Source organism: Megalops cyprinoides, chromosome 17 (genome assembly GCF_013368585.1).
Source record: "Megalops cyprinoides isolate fMegCyp1 chromosome 17, fMegCyp1.pri, whole genome shotgun sequence".
Classification (NCBI taxonomy): domain Eukaryota; kingdom Metazoa; phylum Chordata; class Actinopteri; order Elopiformes; family Megalopidae; genus Megalops; species Megalops cyprinoides.
In genome coordinates this window covers 14,637,056-14,655,712 of record NC_050599.1, presented here as the reverse complement: position 1 = coordinate 14,655,712, position 18,657 = coordinate 14,637,056, and the positions used below count along the sequence as shown (strand labels likewise).

The window sequence follows — 18,657 nt, the reverse complement described above, 5'->3', positions numbered from 1 at the left end:
TGCATCAGAGGGACAGTGAGCTGGTGATGCATTCAATAATTCTGATGAGAGCAGCCGTTCCTGGTGAACGCAGATAAATCTATGCCTATTTGCATAGTCAGTGACCATCACATTTTCCAAAAGGATGCCTTGGCCACCCCACAGTCTGAACATCTAACCTGCCTCCTGTAAGTGAGGAAGAGATGGCATTAACCATGCCATAAGGAAAAAAGAGGCTAGTAAAAAAAAAAAAAAAAAAAAAAAGAGGAGAGCAATCTCAGTCTTATTACCGCCGCACCTCATAATCACAGCATCAGCGCGAACGCCCGGACAGAGCTTAATAGAACCGAATCCCTGTGCCTCAGATATTGCAAAGGTGCTTAATTGCCTCTCGTTTCTTCTCGGGTGACTTTTTCATTATGCATCCCGGTACCTCTGCTCAAGATCGGTGTTTAAACGCCCCCTTTCTTCCAGCTGCTTTTCATCAAACATCCTATTCCAGATGAAGTCTTAGATCCTGGCTGCGAGGGGGAGTCGGGGGGGGGGGGGGGCATTAATTTATTTCAATACCTGATTAAAAGAGTGAATAAAGGCAGGATTCTCCCAATGGTCTGGCATGGCACAGGAGCCTCTGATATCCCCCCCAACAAGAGATCCCTCTTTATGCCTCTCTTCACTTACTTAATGGGTTCGGTGGGGTCAGCTCTCTTGGCCCGCTGCTCTGCAGACAGCTGCTCCCACTTGAAATGTAGACTCCAGTCGAAGCCTGAAGTCAAGAGGGACAGATAATTACAGCAGAAGTTTGCAGGCAGCAGCGCAAGTTGCCGGGGCAGGAGGGGAAATAGTGGCCCAGCAACAAAACTGCTGAAAGTCAGGGGATTGTGGGAAATTGAGTAGGAGGGCTGGTGATGAGGCACCGTATGACTGTGAGCGAGGTGACGAGGATTTAATTATGGCTTTGCTATCCCCGTAGGAGTCACATTAATTGCATGGTCTATTAATCTTTGACAGAACACAATCAATAATTAAAGCAGGCGTTTTACGTAAAAACTGGGTTCAATACCTCTAATGACCGACTCCAAGATTGCTCTTATACATTAACAGCTTAGCTTTGTGTATCCCCGTGATCTCTGTCATGGTGTTTTATACGATTTTTTTCCCCCTTTGAACTGAGCCGCTTTAACATACTGCACTCTTTTCATTTACTTCAACATGCTCTGTACATTTGAAGAGCTCTAACTTGAGCATGTTTGTTCTATTAATAAAGCAAACCATTAATAAAAGATAGATGAGTGCACCGGGGCACCAGGGAAAGACTGAGGTTTATTTGGCTGGGATGCCTGTGAGCTCTGCTGTGGCAGCAAGCAGCCCCGGGCCTCGGCCGGTCGATGCGGCAGTATTGACACCGAATCTTTTTCATGTTATGAGCGAAGGCTTCATTAATAATTAAAACGTTCACTCCGGGAGTGCTGCGGACTCTCTTCCCAATTGATCGCCGCATCGTCTTCCTGGAAGTGTCTCTTCATGACTCCTTGCGCTGAAACACACGGCCAGGGCTACGCCAGTACGCCTTACCTCCTCGCAGGTCTGAGGAGGCGGCGACGTAAGCGAAGGAGTCCATGTTGATGATGTCGATGACGGGGCTCACCACACACGTCGGGTCCTTAAGTGGACAAACAGCGGGAGTCAGTAGCATGATCTAAACATATGAGTGGATGTGCATCATTACACAAAACCAACTACAATGCAGCTCTGATTACAGGTATCTGTTTGATATTGAATTCAAAGGAAGGGTTATGATTTTATTTTTTTAAGTCCAGCAGTTATTTGAATTCCCTTTAACTACACAACTGGAAAGAGGAGAGCTTATCAAGACTTTTACCGCAGCTAAAAAAATGCTAGCGAGCTCTGAATAATCCTGACACGTCATTGAACCCACAGAAAAGCACTCGGACAGCTTGAACTGGTGACGGAGCTGAAGGAGTCATGCTCAGTATGACAGAGACGAAGGTCCCGGGTGGTTTTAACACATCGTCCCAAATTAGATGTGCCACCCCTTTCCTCAGCTCCGCCGACATGTTTGACTCATCACTCATGCAACGCTTGCCCTGAAAGCGTGATCGCTATTCCCTGACCTCCACACCAATTAGACAAGATGAGTTATTCTGACCCGCAGCCATGGTTCACAAGGCTGCAAAGCTGACGGAGGGCTCCAGCTTTTAGTCTTGTGACATTTCAATCACAAATGCCACGTCACTCATGCTGTGCGAACAGCTTACTGTTGTTTGAAGAGCAGCCAATTGCAGTGCATTAGTACACAGCATAACATGGAAATTATGCATGTGTTTTTGTGTGTGCATTTATAAGGATCATTTCTAAGGATCAATAAATAATGTATCAAAAACAGATATGTGTGTGGACACTGATGTATAGCTCCTTCCAAAAATCAATCCCGCTCCCTTCACGTATTGATCGCTAGTAGAAAAAGGCTTCCTATAATAGCACATAAATTACACAACTTGATAGGTTGACAGCGATGCCTTGCTGTGGAAAATCAAAACTGATGTTGGAGCCACGGTCAAATGAAACTGAACCAGAAGCCTTCAGATCCAGACAGCACTCAGAGATAAAAGGTTGAAATGCTGTCATTCCTCAACGCTAATGCTAGTACACAGACCTCTTACACTGAGCTTTAAACAGCACTTTTAAGAGTGCTCAGCCAGTCTATAGAACATAAAGTCTATGCATGGGTCTTTATGTGGCTTGTGCTCTCAATCTTTAAGCATGTTTGACTCCCTGACTTGTCAAAATGTAACGAAAGAGAACTGTGTTGTTGCAAACAGAGTGTGGCACTTCATAGAGATTAGAGAAAATTAGAGGAACAGCTGCAGATAAACTGTCATTTTCTCCCCATTTAACTTTGTTTCCATTAACTATAAGAGCTATAATAGACCGCTTTCAAAAGCTATTTTAGCTGTGCCCTGACAATGCAGAAATTCCAGGAAAAGCTACAAGCAGAAATAGGCCCCAGAACATCTGGTCAGAGAAACCATTTTTCCAGCTATAACACATTAAGAGAGGGGTCTTTTTTTACTATACCTCCTTTATTCTCTGGAGCAGTGGGGGTAGCCAGTCTTTGTTGACCTCACAGTGACTGTCCAAAAAGGTGAGAACCCCAGACCGAGCAGCATCTGCCCCTCGAACCCTGGACCGGATCAGCCCTAGAGAACAGACAGAAGTCACATGACCAGATCCTTTAGATCTCTTTACTTCTGTTAGACATGTTATCCTCTGACAAAATTTCTATATATGGCAGTGAAACACAGTGCAAAAGTAAAAAGAAATGACAACATACAGTATGTCCTGTGCAAACACGCCAGTACTGTCAACTCCATGCATGGACAGGAAACACAGGCTGTTTGATTGTGGTTATGAGCAGATGTGGAAAACCCCAGCTTCATGAAGTAAAAATCCTGTATTTGTTCCACCCATGCACTACACCAGCTGAATTTAAGTAGCACAACTCTTCAGCCAGGTAGAGGAGCTAATCAGTGGTATCACCTTGTTTAGTGAATGGTTAGAACAAATACATGGTAGGACTTTTACTTTCTGAAGCCAGGATTTTCCACCTCTGGTTATGATGAAATGTAATTATGCGTACAGGCACAAACTTTAGATATAAAAGAGGAAGCAGTGCTTTTGAGTCAGAGTGATTAGAGGTCATTTTGGCTTGGATTAAATGGCGAGATCAATAGTCCCTTGCTTTGGAGGGAAAGTCATTGAAAAAAATTGCAGGACTCCCTCTGAAGTTTCAGCACCGCAGCGCGACTCCAGCCAATTAAAAATCCCATTTCATCCTCAATAACACTTTATTTTCTGGATGGGTGAACGCACCCTCCTTTCAACAGTTGCTAGGTGAAAGCAGACTGTGTTCGGAGTGCATGTTAAAAGAGGGCCGATCCTGCTTCTTTTGAGCCGCTTGTCCAGCAGCGGAAAGAGAGCTCCGGTAATTACATTCACCTCCAGTTAATAGGGCTGACATGGCATAACCGCTCATGTTGTTCGTGGCATTAAAGAGACAATCGAGTTTAAACGCCTTAAACTTTTACAATTTTACGCCTGAGTCGAGAGCTACGGGAGATTGAAGTACACGCAGACGTTACACAGCAATCAGTGTGAATGTGCTTAATGAAACATCCTGGCACCAGGGTGAAAGAGACAGGTGAATGGCCTAATGACATCCATTATTTATAAAGTGAAAAACTGTCCTGGGTATATAGATATGATCAAATTAAGCTGCTGATGATTTTTATCATTGATTTCATGCTAAGGTGTGATTCCTCATTGTGGCTGAGAGCATGTGGAATATCCGAGCAAACAAATGTGGTGTTGCTGTTTTTACTCATTAGCGCATCCGTTTAATCAACTTGAAATCCTTTACAACCCCATTATAACTCTATACATAGTGTCTTATATATATATATATATATATATATATATATATATACATATATATATATATATATATATATATATATAAATGAAAGGAATCATTTGAAAACATCTCAAAATCACTCACGTGTACACTGCAAATGCTTCTTTTAAGGCCGTATTACCTTTTTGGTTTAAATTCATTGAACAGAAGAAGAGCAGGAGAAACTGTGATAATGATGTGCTCCAAAATAACTCACATTCATAAAAGCTCATTTTACTGCCAGCACAGATCTCAAAAGATTTGCCAGCCAAAGAGCCAGGCTGAACCTCAAACTGTTGGACGTAAAACCTCCACAGATAAAATAAACGAAGCGCTATCAGTATTAAATCAGCCAAACTGCAGAGCGATCGCAGCACTGCGCAGACACATTCAAATGGGATTTCATTAAACTGTAACAGTGTCATGCATTAAACAAGGCCCCCCTTCAAGGTTGCATCGTTCACGTGAACCCTCATCAAAGAGAACAGCCAGGAAAGCTGCTGAGCACACTTAAGCAGGCAAATCAATACCCTCCCCAGATGTGCAAGCGTCATGTTTTTTTTTTTTTCAGCTAGACTGTTATTGAAATGCTTTATCAACTAATTGATTTTCTCATACCCTGTGCCCTAATCGGCCCTCATACAGGGAGTTTACAACATAATCCCTGGTATGTCAATCTGCAGCAGTGACACTTTCATTTATCTTTGAGTAATATAATCAAGATTTGTTTGAGGGGCAGATTTCCTTCTAATGAAATGTGCAGACTAATCTATCTTTCATGTGTACAGTTTACAGGGTTCAGGAATAATGCTCATCTCATGAGCTACCCAGAAATTGCATCCTGTCACAGAATAAAGGGAGCTTGGGGCGGTGACTGTGTATCGGTAAACAGAAAGGACGCTGTTCGAGTTCAGTGTCATGACCTTACTGGTGAGCTTCGATCCAGGAGAAGTGCAAACACTGGAAGCAGAGATGTCTTTTGAAATTAATCTGCATGTTTATTTAGATGTGATTTCAGTGTGTTGCAACGCTCAGCATGTACTGGGCACTGCAATGCAGCCAAAGAGACGTAAAAAAAGAGTAAATCATATTTTCACTGATTCTTTATGCACAATGTAATATCAAAATGTGTGTCATATGTCATTTGAAGGTTACAGGCCACAATTTCTTAATATATATGCATTTACCAAATCAATATGTTGGAAGTTATCTGTAAATGAATCTTTCCAAATGCTGACTATGCTTTTTGAAACAATAGTGCAGAAATTCTGCATCCTATTGATCAATGACTGTCGGCACCCTCTCCAATCAGCAAGGGCTTGTCAGACAGTGTATTCACACTCTGTACAATGCAACAATGGGATTTACTGCTTGTGATTTCATCAAAATTGTCATCTTCATGGTCTATTGTTTATTCCTCACCCAAGACCCAACTGGTATCCATTCGCATGCAGCTAATTCCTCACATCTGATAAAAGCATGCAGGGAATTTTAATGGATTTTTAAGAGGTGTGAATCGAAGAAGGCAGGTGTAAAATTACTACTCCAATGCTAAATCTTTTGTGTATACCAGCTTTAATAACTATATGTTTCAACAAAATTAGCTCTGCTGGGACTGACTATCTATGCTGAATGGTCCCCGTTGACATGCTCTGCATGGTTGAAGACCGATTCCTCAGGACTGAGACTCCTTAGGGACCGAGACTGATGTAGTTTTATGGGTACCAGGGTGCTTAAGTTGTTGTTCACTGAAGGTCTATCTGGACTGAGGAGTCTGACAGGCTTGATGATGAACCAGCATGATCAAAACATTTTCACAATGAAATGTTTTGTTTGGAGGATTGCCCAGTGTGCCAGCACTGCTCATTCCAATCTATAACATGCCATGACATGTGATTGGATAGATTCAGCAAGACACATGAAGTGATGCTCTAGCCAGACAGCATTTCTCTAAACATTTGGATTAAGCTGTTTTCTGAACTATTAAGGAAAACTGTTGGTTATCTATTACAAATTATGCTGCTGATATTTATTTTATTTTATACTTTCATGTAAATGTGCACATACACGCATGCATGCACACACACACACACACACAAACACAAACACACATTTGTGTACCTTCTCGTTTATCATTCCGAAGACATTTCACTTTGGGCAACTTGGTGAGAAGAAGGCAGTCATTTGCTGAAAGAGCACATTATACAGAATCAAGAAAACATACATAATGTATATAATAAAGATAAAGGGTAAGATGCAGCATCCTATTGATGGGCATTTATAGATTTTAACAGAAAATAATATGCAGAAATAGGTAAATCTTTCCAGTTGCTCAGTGAGGGATGTGTTTCATGTGACCGGATACGTTTATCGTTCTAATGGTAGAGTGACGGGATCTTCACATATAACTGACTGAGATCACAGTGAAAATCATGTTCAGCTTAGATCATCTCCACCTGCCATTTCCTTCAATCAGTAGCATTCTGTCTCTGAGACCTGCTGGTACTTACGGTCCTCACTGAAGTCATCCACCAAAATGATCTCATGAATCAGGTGTACAGGAGTGCGATTCAGTACACTGTACAAAAAGAAGGGGAAAACAGTGTGTTAGTAATAGCTCACTACATTGCAAGGTACGACTCAATTGTTATATGAATTTACCATAAAAATGTATATGATAAATTTGCTTCTATAAAAAATCTTTCCCATGTGATGTCCATTTTTCTTAAGCATAAATCTGCTTTATAGTTTTTAAAGGAAATACTTCCACAGGAAAAATACTAAATGAGACGAAAAATACCTTAAATTTAAGGTATATGGGAGCTTGGTAAATAAGTTGTCATGGTCAGAAAAGATTTTTTCAAAATTATTTTCAATGAACCCCAGGCATCCTTATTTCAAAATAAACAATCTTGGAAAAAAAATGAATCAGGTCCAGAGGCTGAATGACTGTGGTCAATTGCAGTTTACCCCTCATCCAAAACTGAATCAATGCTCGGACCAATCCAGGATTCATATAGATGCACATTCATTTTATTTTTCATTTGCTGTTCACACAAGACTGCCCAGCTGCAAAACTACCTTCACTTTCTGCCAGTGAAACTTCCTGGAGATTACTAGTGTGTAAAAAAAAAATGCTCGATAATGACAATCGATATTACAATCCTCGGCCACTAATAAGCTAGAAGTATTTTTATAATGCTGAAATAATCCTCTGAACATCGCTTTAACCACAGTGCTTTCCAGTAAATATTCACTGTCATTTACAGAATAGACTGCAGCCCCCCACACACTGTAGGTTGCTCCCCCTGTCTTGGTGAATAATTGCAGGGCTGTCAGACGTGTGACTCCGCTCTTCCATTGCCACGCAGGCAGGAGACATTCATCACATTCCCTCTGTGCCTCCCTCCTCCTCCCCCATCCACACGCCTTCACTCCAGCATCCTCATGCCTTTATCAAGGGCCCTGACAGAAATCCTGTCCGCTGGAGACAGGAAATGTGTTCACCGAAAGACAAAACTATGGCTGTTAAGCACAGTGGATAGTGTAGTGGTTTTATGGTAATGTCAAGTGATGCAACATCTGCATGATAAAGTGATGGCTGTAGATATGATACAATTCTTTTTTTTCCAAAAAGAAAGTATCTGTTTCCTCATTTTAATTTACATTGCAATTCATTAATTTACAAGTCAATTAAAAGTGTTTCTCAGCATTTTTCATACCAGGGACCAGCATGATCTGAATTCTCAGAGGACTGTAAAAGCACATAACAAAAAAACCTACTCCTTATAAATCTAAGCCTGTGTCCCTTGTCTCTCTGGTTGTCTGTCTATACCTCCCTGGTTTCTTGTGTCTCGCTTTTCATGTGGCTTGATTTGGTATACAATGATAGTTTGTTTAGGTAAATATCAGTTTAAGTATAGGCCTAGTATTGCATGTAGATGTACATGTCCAGAAAGCACACTACTGTCGTCACTCCCAGCCGTTAGGGAAGCTGTTCAAGTCTATAAATCAATAAAAATGAAGACGGGGCTATCTAGACAGCTACAGGAGCATGATCCATACAGCTAGCCAGACGTATCTTTTTCAACTACCACATTGTATTTCGATTGGTTAGCCAGCAATGACATTGTAGTGATCATTCCGGTTGGACAGCTGCTGCTGGCTGCATTGTGGAGTGGGACACCAGGGTCTGGTTCCCAGCTCTGGTGGTTAAGCTCTTCACCTCCCCTGGAAACTCCCCACTCACCACAATATACTATTTAAAATTGAATCATCAGATTTTTCTACTTTGGTAAATAGCTAGATAGCTTTAAAATAAAATGTGATGAGTATCATGGGCCATCATTATGGCTACCTAGTCAATGACTTTAACTTTCAGTTGATGCTCATTTCGTATTGAGTGGTAAATTCCCTTAGGAAACACAATAAATTGTGACACAGAACCAAGAAAATTAAGGTAGGGGAAAATTTTGTCCTGACATGGTTCATGAAACAGGGGTTGAGCAACACTAACTCAAAAAAATTCACACAAACATGATAATAATGTAATGCTGTGTGTGTAATGTCAAGCATCATTTGGGAACATAAAATAATATTGTATAGTATTGATCATTTCTCAGAGAAGAAGAATCTTAGGGTGCCCTTGAACTCTAGAGCTCTTGTGATAATTTATAGAGTAGCTGTTGATTCTTTTATAACAGTAATTAAAATGTAATATGTACAGCATATTATCAAGAGAGCTAGCTGTAATCAAAAGGTCTTCCTATCTGATGAAAGTCCATATTTTTGGCTGGAAAGGCACAATTAGATGATACTATGTACAGTACATGATCAACAGGGATAGCTGTAATCAAAAAGACTTGCTACCTGATGAAAGCCCATATTTTCTGCTGGGGAAGCACAATTAGACGCTACGAAAAATTATGTGCTATACCAGGAAGGTCATGATATTCATTTCATGCAGTGTTTTTTAGGCCTTCATGGCACTTTGAGTAACGTGTCTTTGAAGTCCTACAAACTAATTAAATGAATAGTGGAAGGCCCTTTGACAAGCTAAAGCGTTTCAGTTTCAAGACGCATTCCCAAATTAATTTAATTTGGAGTAACTCTTGAGTGGGAGGAATTCATTAGCACCAAATGGTATCAATGCTCTTCACTGTGGCACTGAATACAAGCAACATACAAATTCAGATCTAATTAAGGTTTTAAACATATATTTTTTTTCTCCAAAAGAATTAATCTTCTAACGTGTAGAAATATTTCAGAGGTTGCCCTCTCCTGTTAATTAAGCCCCCGCAAATGATCTCCGGAAGTTATGAGCACCTTCCTCCTCTTAATGACTCTTAAGCAAAGAGACCTCTGGGTTCCTCAAACAGAAAAGTAAAATATAACATCCCTATGCAGTATGTGACTAATGACTGTTCTCTGTTCATATCTCCTCACACCTGAGGGAAGTGAAGAAACATAGGGCTTCTCCTTCATTTCTTTCGCCCCACCTCAGCCAGCTGTCCTCAGCCTTAATCTTATACCTCCTGGTGCTGTCTGAGGAGCCAAGTTTTTCAGAGGATTTTCCAGACTGTTCCCTCCTCCATCTCTGGGGGCTCTGCTGTGGTAATAGCCTCTGTCAGCACTTACACAAATCAAAGGGGGCCCAGGGCCTATATCTCAAACCTATTTTACATCACGGTTGGGTTCTGAAGCGCTTCCGCGAATGGGGGAGGGAGGGCAGAGGTCTGCAGAGATCGTCCAACTGTCACTGGAGCCTGTGGTGGGATGACTGAGGCCTACCACCCGAGCTAATCCCTGTTTCGGGCTTCCTAAAGAGATGGACAACCTGTTTAAAACTAAAATATATCAAAATATTGTAGCTTTAAAAAAACAACTGTGTTTTTCACCAGAGGCTGCAACTTGAGGGAATAACATAATTAAAGTCATGCTGTACGGTGGCTGGTGTGACACAAGTGTGCTGGAGGCTATGAAGTAGCAGGCTAATTAAACCCCACCTACAGAGCTGCTGGGCCTCAGGGATCGTGCCTCCTCAGGAGGTGGTTACCCACAATGCCGAGTGGCTCTCGCATGCAGCAGCAGGAATACAAGTGTGTAACAAAAAATGAGGGGGAGCGAAAGACAGAGGAAGTTCGCTGCAGAGCACATTCAGAAGATGGGTTTATTTACAAGAGAATACATCTCTTCCAACCTCATCCCAAAGGTTTGTGAGTTGGAAAATTACAGTGAAAACAGCTTGCAAAGGTTCACAGGGGAGGGCACAGGGCTGTCTTCTGCAGCAGTGCAGCTGTTTGTGGCAAAGCAACAGACTGCCCCAATAAGAGTAAGCCATCAAAAAAATAAACAAACCAACTGGGAGAGAGTGGATTTTTAATCAGTTAGAGCTGCCATGCCATGGGACCATTTCTTAGGCCATTTATTTGCTTGAGGTAATTTCAAAACCCTTAGCATTTATTTAAAGATTCTGTATAAACTGTCTCTAGTAATTGCTACAGCTTAACCTGAGCTGGAATGTACTGAACTTGAGCTAGAAAAATAAATGTTGACAGGGATGTCAACTGAGCTGTTGACATCACCTGAGAGGTTGCTAGGGCTGCTGGAGTGGGACAGATTGTGGATGCAGCATTAGATTTTACCTGTAGGTTTGCAGTGAATGTGCAGAGAATGTATCCTTAATATTACAGATAAAAACACTGAACCATCTCATCTTGGTGAAGCCCGGGAACCCGGAAATCTGAATCATGACGGTGACATTCTATGACATGCGCATTTATTTGACACCTTACCTCCTGACAGTCCGCAGAAGTGTGGACCGTGCCTCGTTGTGGAACGTGATGATGATGGATGTGGGCGGCAGCTCTGGACCGTAATGCAATGCGGTGCACCTGGAAAAGACAACATCCAGCATTCATTTTCAACCAATTACAGGGGGAGGACCATCCTCTCGGGGATGCACCGGGATGTTGCAGCGACCTATGCGTGTCTTTCAAACCCCAAATGGTCATGATGCGGCTGTCTTCTTCAGCATCATAGTCTTACCTTCCTTTCAAAGGCTTTTGCCTTTCAGTGCTTTTGTAGTTTAAAAAAATCAGGTCAGAGACACACATAAATGCCACAGCCAGAAAGAACAGAGTAGTTTGCTGGAAACTAAAAACCTGGCTTTATAATTGAGAGCACCGTTGCCACGGGTAACAAGACAAAAGCATCCCGTTGTGTAAGGACGATACATATTATGTGATAAGAATGATAAAGATAGCAAAGAATGAGACCTAAGGGACAGAGTTATAAATTATAGATGAACGCGGCCTACGTGCACCTCTGACCACAAGAGGAGTGGGAGTTTCACAAAGGCTTGTGTCTGGCCCTGGGTCATGAACACTGTCTAATATACATATTAAATCAACAGGAAAGAGCGTACGGGGGGGGCAGCGGGGGGGGAAGTGGAATGGAAATTTAAAGGCACCTTGAGCTGTTCTCTTTAAAGTGGTCAATAATTCACTTTTTGTAATGCATCACGCAATCTACATGTTCAACAGATGTAACCAGTGATTCAAATTAGCTTCCAATTAACTGGAAACAGTCTGGCATGGTCCAATGTGCACATTACAAAGTTTGATGAATGCCTGATGCACACTAAATACATACCCTGGGATTCATTTCTGTTTTTAAAAAGTTCAAGGTTGAGACCATTACCAGGAGTTGTAACATAGAGATCACATGCTCATTTTCTCTCTCTCTCCCCCTCTCTCTCTTTCTGACACTCACACACACACACCCACAAACACTCACACAGACACACGCACGCACTCACGCACATACTCATACGCACACAGTGTCCTAACAGCCGACTAACAGCAGGCCATAATGAAGACATGGCTCTGTGATACTCCATAATCCAGTAAGGCCATTTTATTTTACAGCGGATGATGTTTTATGATGTCACAATGTCATAATATTATCAAACAGGCATGAGACAATACATTCAGCTCACAATACAATATATGTCACACAATGAAGTTCACTATTTGCAGTTGTCATGAAACAATATTCACTCAAAATGCTGACAGGAAAAGAAAAATATAACACAACATTTTTATGACAACATTTTTTTTCCTTTATTCATACATGAAATCTCCTAGATGTACCAATATTCATGTTATACAACAGTATAACAACAGTAAAATGAGTCTATAATTAGCTGAACTTCACTGAAGTTCACTTAGCTACATAAATTAAAAAGAGTGATTAAAATAAATAAATTATATTTATTACATCAAATAACCAATGAAAGTAGTACCTAGTTTGTTACAATATTGTTGCTATAGTAACATTCCTAACATTATCGAAATGGTGCTGCCAGATTCAATGGTAGCCAGCGAACAAGCTAGCTAACAGCGTGGCTTTTGAGATATCTCACAGGAAACACCAAGACATACGGACCTGAGCCTTTAAACTGAATGTTGCAGGTCTGATTCCTGTGTAGGGCACTGCTGTACATTTGAGCAAGATAATTAATCTGAATAACTTCAGTAAATGTATATAAATGGGAAATATATCAGAAGCAAGCTATGAATGTATGAATCTTCCACTCTTTGTAGCAGTAAATGAGAAACATTATCCAGCCTTGGGTAAATAAGTGCATATGTGTTAATGATACAAATTTTTTATTTTTTATTTTTTTGATTTGTATTTTTGCTTGCATTTTTTGGAATTTTACAATGCTACAACCAAAAACATGATGGGAAAGAGAAACATTTAATCTTGACGGTATATATATATATATATATATATATATATATATATATATATATATGAAAGAAATAAATACAATAAAAAACAAATTTATGTACAGTTGCTTTTACAATCTGATCATTTAAGAAATATTTGTATTGCTGTGTTAGACAAAGAACCAAAAGAAGTAACCAGTCCAAGTGCTTTTTCTCCCCAAGAAATGTGCTTTCTGTGAATAATCCATCAGAAGACGGGTGCTTTTCTTTCTGGCTCTGAACAGTCTTTTGAGAGTTTGTTTAGATTTGCATGCAGCTGGTGCCGAATCATTCATATTTGAACATTTGCGTTTTGGGGACACTGATCCGTTTCATCTTTCGGCATGATTTCTGAAGTGATTTGGAGGTTCACCCGGGGTGCAAAGTATATGCGAAGCAAACAAACACATGACACTATCAGCCAGGGCTTATACTCAGAGACCACTTTTTTTCCCCATTTCCCCTCTATTCCTTTCAAACTGTGGGCAGTTTGAAAAGCCCGACCGTAACACCTGTCACAGCGCTTGTATTGGCAGAACAGCACTGATGTCCTGTGATGTACCTTACAGATACTGTCAGATCTATGCTGTTCCCCGGAGCGGGAAGCCAGTGAGGAATGTTCAATGAGCTCCTCTCTGAGTTCTGAGGGCCAGAGCTCTCTGCCTATATCCTACCTTCACTCAACCGTTAGAGTACTGCATACCGCATTTCTGACACTCAAGGGAATTGTTTTTTTTTTTATTCCCCTTTGAAGGGAAAGCAATATAGTGGCCATGGAAATAGTGACGCACATTTACCACAAAAGCTTGTTTCTAAACACAAAATGGTCCTTGAAAATGCTCGACAAGGAGACAGCGGGAAATCTGGAGCTCCACACACTCTAATTGAATGCAGTGTTCCTTGCAGTTTTGCCTCAAGCTCATCTGATGGTCAGCAGAGGGTCTCCAAGAAAGATGCTTCAGGCACACTAAAACTGAAGACTGTGTATTAAAAGAGAGGGTGGCATTGAAACAGTAAGCCAAGACTCAGAGAGGTGATGTAGGTGGTCGCATCTGTGAAGCTGTGTCCTGGATTCGAGAAAGGTGCAGTTAGCAAACAGACCTTCCCTGGAACATATCAGATTTGTCTTATTCCTGCACAAACTGTCGGCAGACCCAGGCTGCCCTTTCCACGGGAGAGATTCCAGATCGGATACCAACATCTGAAATGCAGACAAGCCTCTTTATTTGGTATTTCCATGTGAGAACATAAGGTATAGTGAAACTAAACAGGCAGGTGGAAACAGTAGCCAGACTGCATAGGATAGTGTGGGCAGATCTGTCCTTTGTGTTGAGTCATGATTAGACAAAAATGAACCGGTCCTTAGCACAGAATCCTCACTTAACAGAACGAGTCTCTCGCTGGCCCTGTGGTTTGTGAATAATTCATTTCTGTGTTGTTTGCATGCCACTGGGTGTAGGCAGGACACAGGCTTGTTTACTGCTCAAGCTTAATTTCAACAACTCCATCTTCAATGCATCTCACAGCATGCTTCAAATGCAGCTTTCAAATTTATACATAAGGGGTTATGTTCAGTGAAGACAAAGAAACCCCCAATCAATCTGTAAAGGTGCATATACATATTCAAAAAGCATTTGCTATGTTTTCTGTTGGTGAATGCTTACCCTGTGCGTGTATCGATAAATACTCCTGACACCAAAACCAGTATGGTGTATGTACTCCCCCATGCCCGATGTGCCACACTGTCCTGTATTCACTTTCTGATCCATAACCTTCAGATTTCCATGAAGCAAAATGCAGACTTTTTCTTTCAAACCAAGGCACACATAGTACACCATATATCATTTCCTTCTCAGATCAGTAAGTAAACACTTACATTTTCTAACAATCATTACAGTAGCATAAATGGTTCTTGCCCACCAGCTGGCGTACATTTTCAGAATGGGCATCTGGTTCGTTCGTTCTGTTTAATTAATCACAGGATATAGTTGGGTTATTGGAAGGAGAGCTCACCCCCGGAGCTGTGGGCAAAAACCCAGAGCAAGGCCACCAGATCTGCCATCTGACTCCACATTGCGACAGTCATTTGAATTTTTTTTTTTGTTCGTGTGCATACGTGTGGTATCTTTTCACCGATGAGACCGGGGAGGGAATGCTTTAGAGCGTTATTCAAAGGGCACGGTAAACTCAGCTGAGCAGGATCTTTATCAACACTGACTCGCTTGCGCCCGAATCGCAGACAACACAACCAAATTCCGCAGGGATAACCCAGAAATAGTTCTTATCATCCATCTTGCACTTTAATGGCATTTTAAACATTCATTAAAATTCACAGCTGCTCTACAGAGAGTTGAAATGCTGATTTATTATCAGCGACAAGTGTTGAGGAATGCCGTCTTTGGGGGAAGGCTGTGGATGTATCTGAAAGCAGATATACAGTATATGAAACACTGAACTCATCTCTGAAGAAGTGGGCCACACTTAACTACTCTTCTACTGAATTCACAGACCCTCTAGATGGCTGACAAAAATGGTGAAAAAAATGTAGCTACACTGTTCCAGCTTCAGAAAATAATTTTTATACCAAAATGGTGTTTTGAGCAACTGTTAGCAGAATGTACAGATTGGGCCAACTCAAATGTAAAAATAATTTCCTTCTTTTCTTGTGTCAGAAAAACATTAACTCATTTGTAGGGAAAAAGTGTAAAACCCATTGATTTACAGGAATCATTTATGGTCTGTACTTGGTTCGCATAGCAGCCCTGCAAGTAGGCCTACTACTAACATTTCAATGTTGCATGTTTTCATTGTTTCCATGGAAACATGACACAGCTGACGGTCACACAGTTCTATGGAAAAGGGTGGGACTTTATTTCCTAAGTACATATGCGGTCAGTAGACACATGGGAGGCCACAAGAAACTGTAGATATGTAGCAATGAAGTGTTCAGAGTGATTCAGGACATGATTTCTTAGAGTAAAAGACATGAGAACAGTGACACCCTGACAAATTTTTCTACTTTTTTGTAATTGTAGGCCTGACTTTATGTTCACTCACTCTAGAGCACAGATTCTCACCTTGAAATATGGCCTGAGGATTTATGACTCTCTGACTCCGTCAGTTATTGATTGAGAAAGGGACAGCATTTACTGAGATAGAGAGCACAACAGCTGCACATGAAGAAATGGCTTGAAAACGGCTGTAATCCATACAGCAAAATGGCTTTTACAATAATAGCTGGCATCTGTGTCCTTTCATATTGATGTGTTGTACATTGCCCATGTTTTTTTGCCAAGAATAACCGAGAGCTGGATCTACAAAACACTGACAGAGATCGAAGAGCTGTCATTTCTGACCTCAAACCAATGTGCAATAGCCTATAGCAGAACCTGTTCTTCAAGAAATGTCAGACACTGAAATTCAACAGCAGAGACAAAAACATCCAGGAAAAAATAGGACAAATTAGCTCCTCATTCATTTAAATTTTTCATACCAATTGAATTTTTCAGAAGCCATATCTAGGACAACTTCTGCAATCAAAGAAATACATTTACATCAACAAAATCTTTGTTGAAATATGCAGCTGGATACATTAAAAACATACGAAATGCTGTGAATGCAAATCAAATTAAAGTGCAATGAACTGAAAAGAAAGCCAATATGCAAGACAAAAACACAGATTACTTGAGAGAAATAAAATCATTTCACAAACATGCAAGGAAAGACAAATTTCTGCAGATTGAGAACATTATTCCTCCTCACACCTACGTATTATGCATCAGAGAGGATCAAAGTCCATTAAATCAAAAGGTATTAAACTACTGCGCAGCAGGAAGTGCATCCAAATTGCCAACACAACCCAAGTAAAATCCTTGACTGTTCGCAAATAAACGAAAAACAGCTTACTGTTGCAATTTAAATCTCCCTTGGTAAATAGGACCTTCTCAAACAAGCTACCAGCAAACCAACAACTACACAGGATAAAAATGCAATTTTAAAGTCTAATTGTAATGAGAAACAGCGAAAACAGAAAGGATTATTCCCTACGCTTTAAATATTAAGTCCTCTGAAGGGTCCTGAAAGCTTGCGCTATGCACATTAAACACTGTACTCACTGCCCTGAGAGGACACCTGCACTACAGTATGGATGACACTGACTTACTGGCAGACAACCAGGTGGCACCAACAACATGCTCTTGTTATGTGTGCAGATTATTACATACAGTTAATCATATGTCAACCATATGTTTCCACAAAGTATGTATCTGAGAAGACGCTTCAGTAGAAACGAGCTCTGAACAGGAAAAGCAAAGAAAAAAGACAGCTGTCACTGCTCCAGACAGTGGTAGGTTGCAATAAAGAAGCAACTTAGGGGCGGAAGAGATCATTCATTTCGAAGGTCTATCCTGGAAACGGTGATCTTCAAAATAGCTTCCACACAGCATATAATTAGAGCTATCCTCAGCCAAAACATCTGCGTAAGAAGGGTTTTGGTATGTACGTGGAATTTCTGTAGGAGTTGGCTGTTGGACGGCTCTTGGAGAGCGGGCAGAGCATTTTGTGAAGATTCTCTGAAATAATGAGGGATATGCTGTTCTGCCTCACTGCTCTCATTTCAAAAGATTTTCTTTCTATGCTTCCTCCAGCCATATCTGGATTTGTTATGTTGCTGTTTATGTAATCCCATATGTTCAGAGGATGCGCTCAGATGCAGAGGTTCCTAAATTGAATTCCCAGAATGAAAACGAGTTTGAGCCACCTTACAGGGATTTAGAGAACGTAATCAATACCTGACCGAGAATATCAGTGGAGATTCATATTTTTAATATTATTTTTATCACAGATATGGTACCTCTAAATGTATGCAATATTAATATCTCATATTTTTTACTCTTACTTATGTTTATTTTGGTTTCAGTTAAATTGGAATGAGACTATAGTACCCTTCATTATGAGGAAATGCATTTTTGATGAACCTCGCCGTCTACTTCATTCACAGTCTTCTGATATGCCTCAGTTAAAGAAATGGTCTCAAAATTGAGACATCTGGGTCACACTATGGATTTCAGAAAGCCCGGGATTCAGGGCAGGGGTAAAAAGAGACAAACACCTCTCTCTGACATGAAACCGTCCTTCTTTTCAAAGCTTTACTAATTCCTCAGGAACCGCAGAGCACATGTGAACCCACATGGAAAGAACCAGGTATTCCTCAGAGAATGGCTCAAAAGAGAAAGGAGGAATTATACAGGTCAGACTGTTCGGGGGGGAAAGAAGACAGCGCCGACTCTCTGCTTTTTCCCAGCCAGTTGTTTACGGCGGACGCGATGCGGTGGGCACTTAGAGAGATGAACAGCCAGCTGGGAACAATGACCATTCTCCACCATCTGTCAGAGAGTTGAGCCCACAGCCCAGAAAAATAACCAGCTCAAT

General features: G+C 41.0%; 1 protein-coding gene across 1 annotated transcript in view; it reads right to left on the bottom strand.

Annotated features, from left to right (window-relative positions):
- Positions 1-18,657, bottom strand: part of galnt14 (UDP-N-acetyl-alpha-D-galactosamine:polypeptide N-acetylgalactosaminyltransferase 14 (GalNAc-T14)) — a 64,432-nt gene that overhangs the window by 17,712 nt on the left and 28,063 nt on the right. Inside the window, exons 3-8 of the mRNA XM_036549715.1 lie at positions 11,248-11,346; positions 6,964-7,031; positions 6,575-6,640; positions 3,079-3,200; positions 1,555-1,642; positions 661-745 (exon numbers count right to left, since the gene is read on the bottom strand). Of these exons, the coding sequence (XP_036405608.1) occupies positions 661-745; positions 1,555-1,642; positions 3,079-3,200; positions 6,575-6,640; positions 6,964-7,031; positions 11,248-11,346 (528 nt within the window). The remainder of the gene's footprint in view (positions 1-660; positions 746-1,554; positions 1,643-3,078; positions 3,201-6,574; positions 6,641-6,963; positions 7,032-11,247; positions 11,347-18,657) is intronic.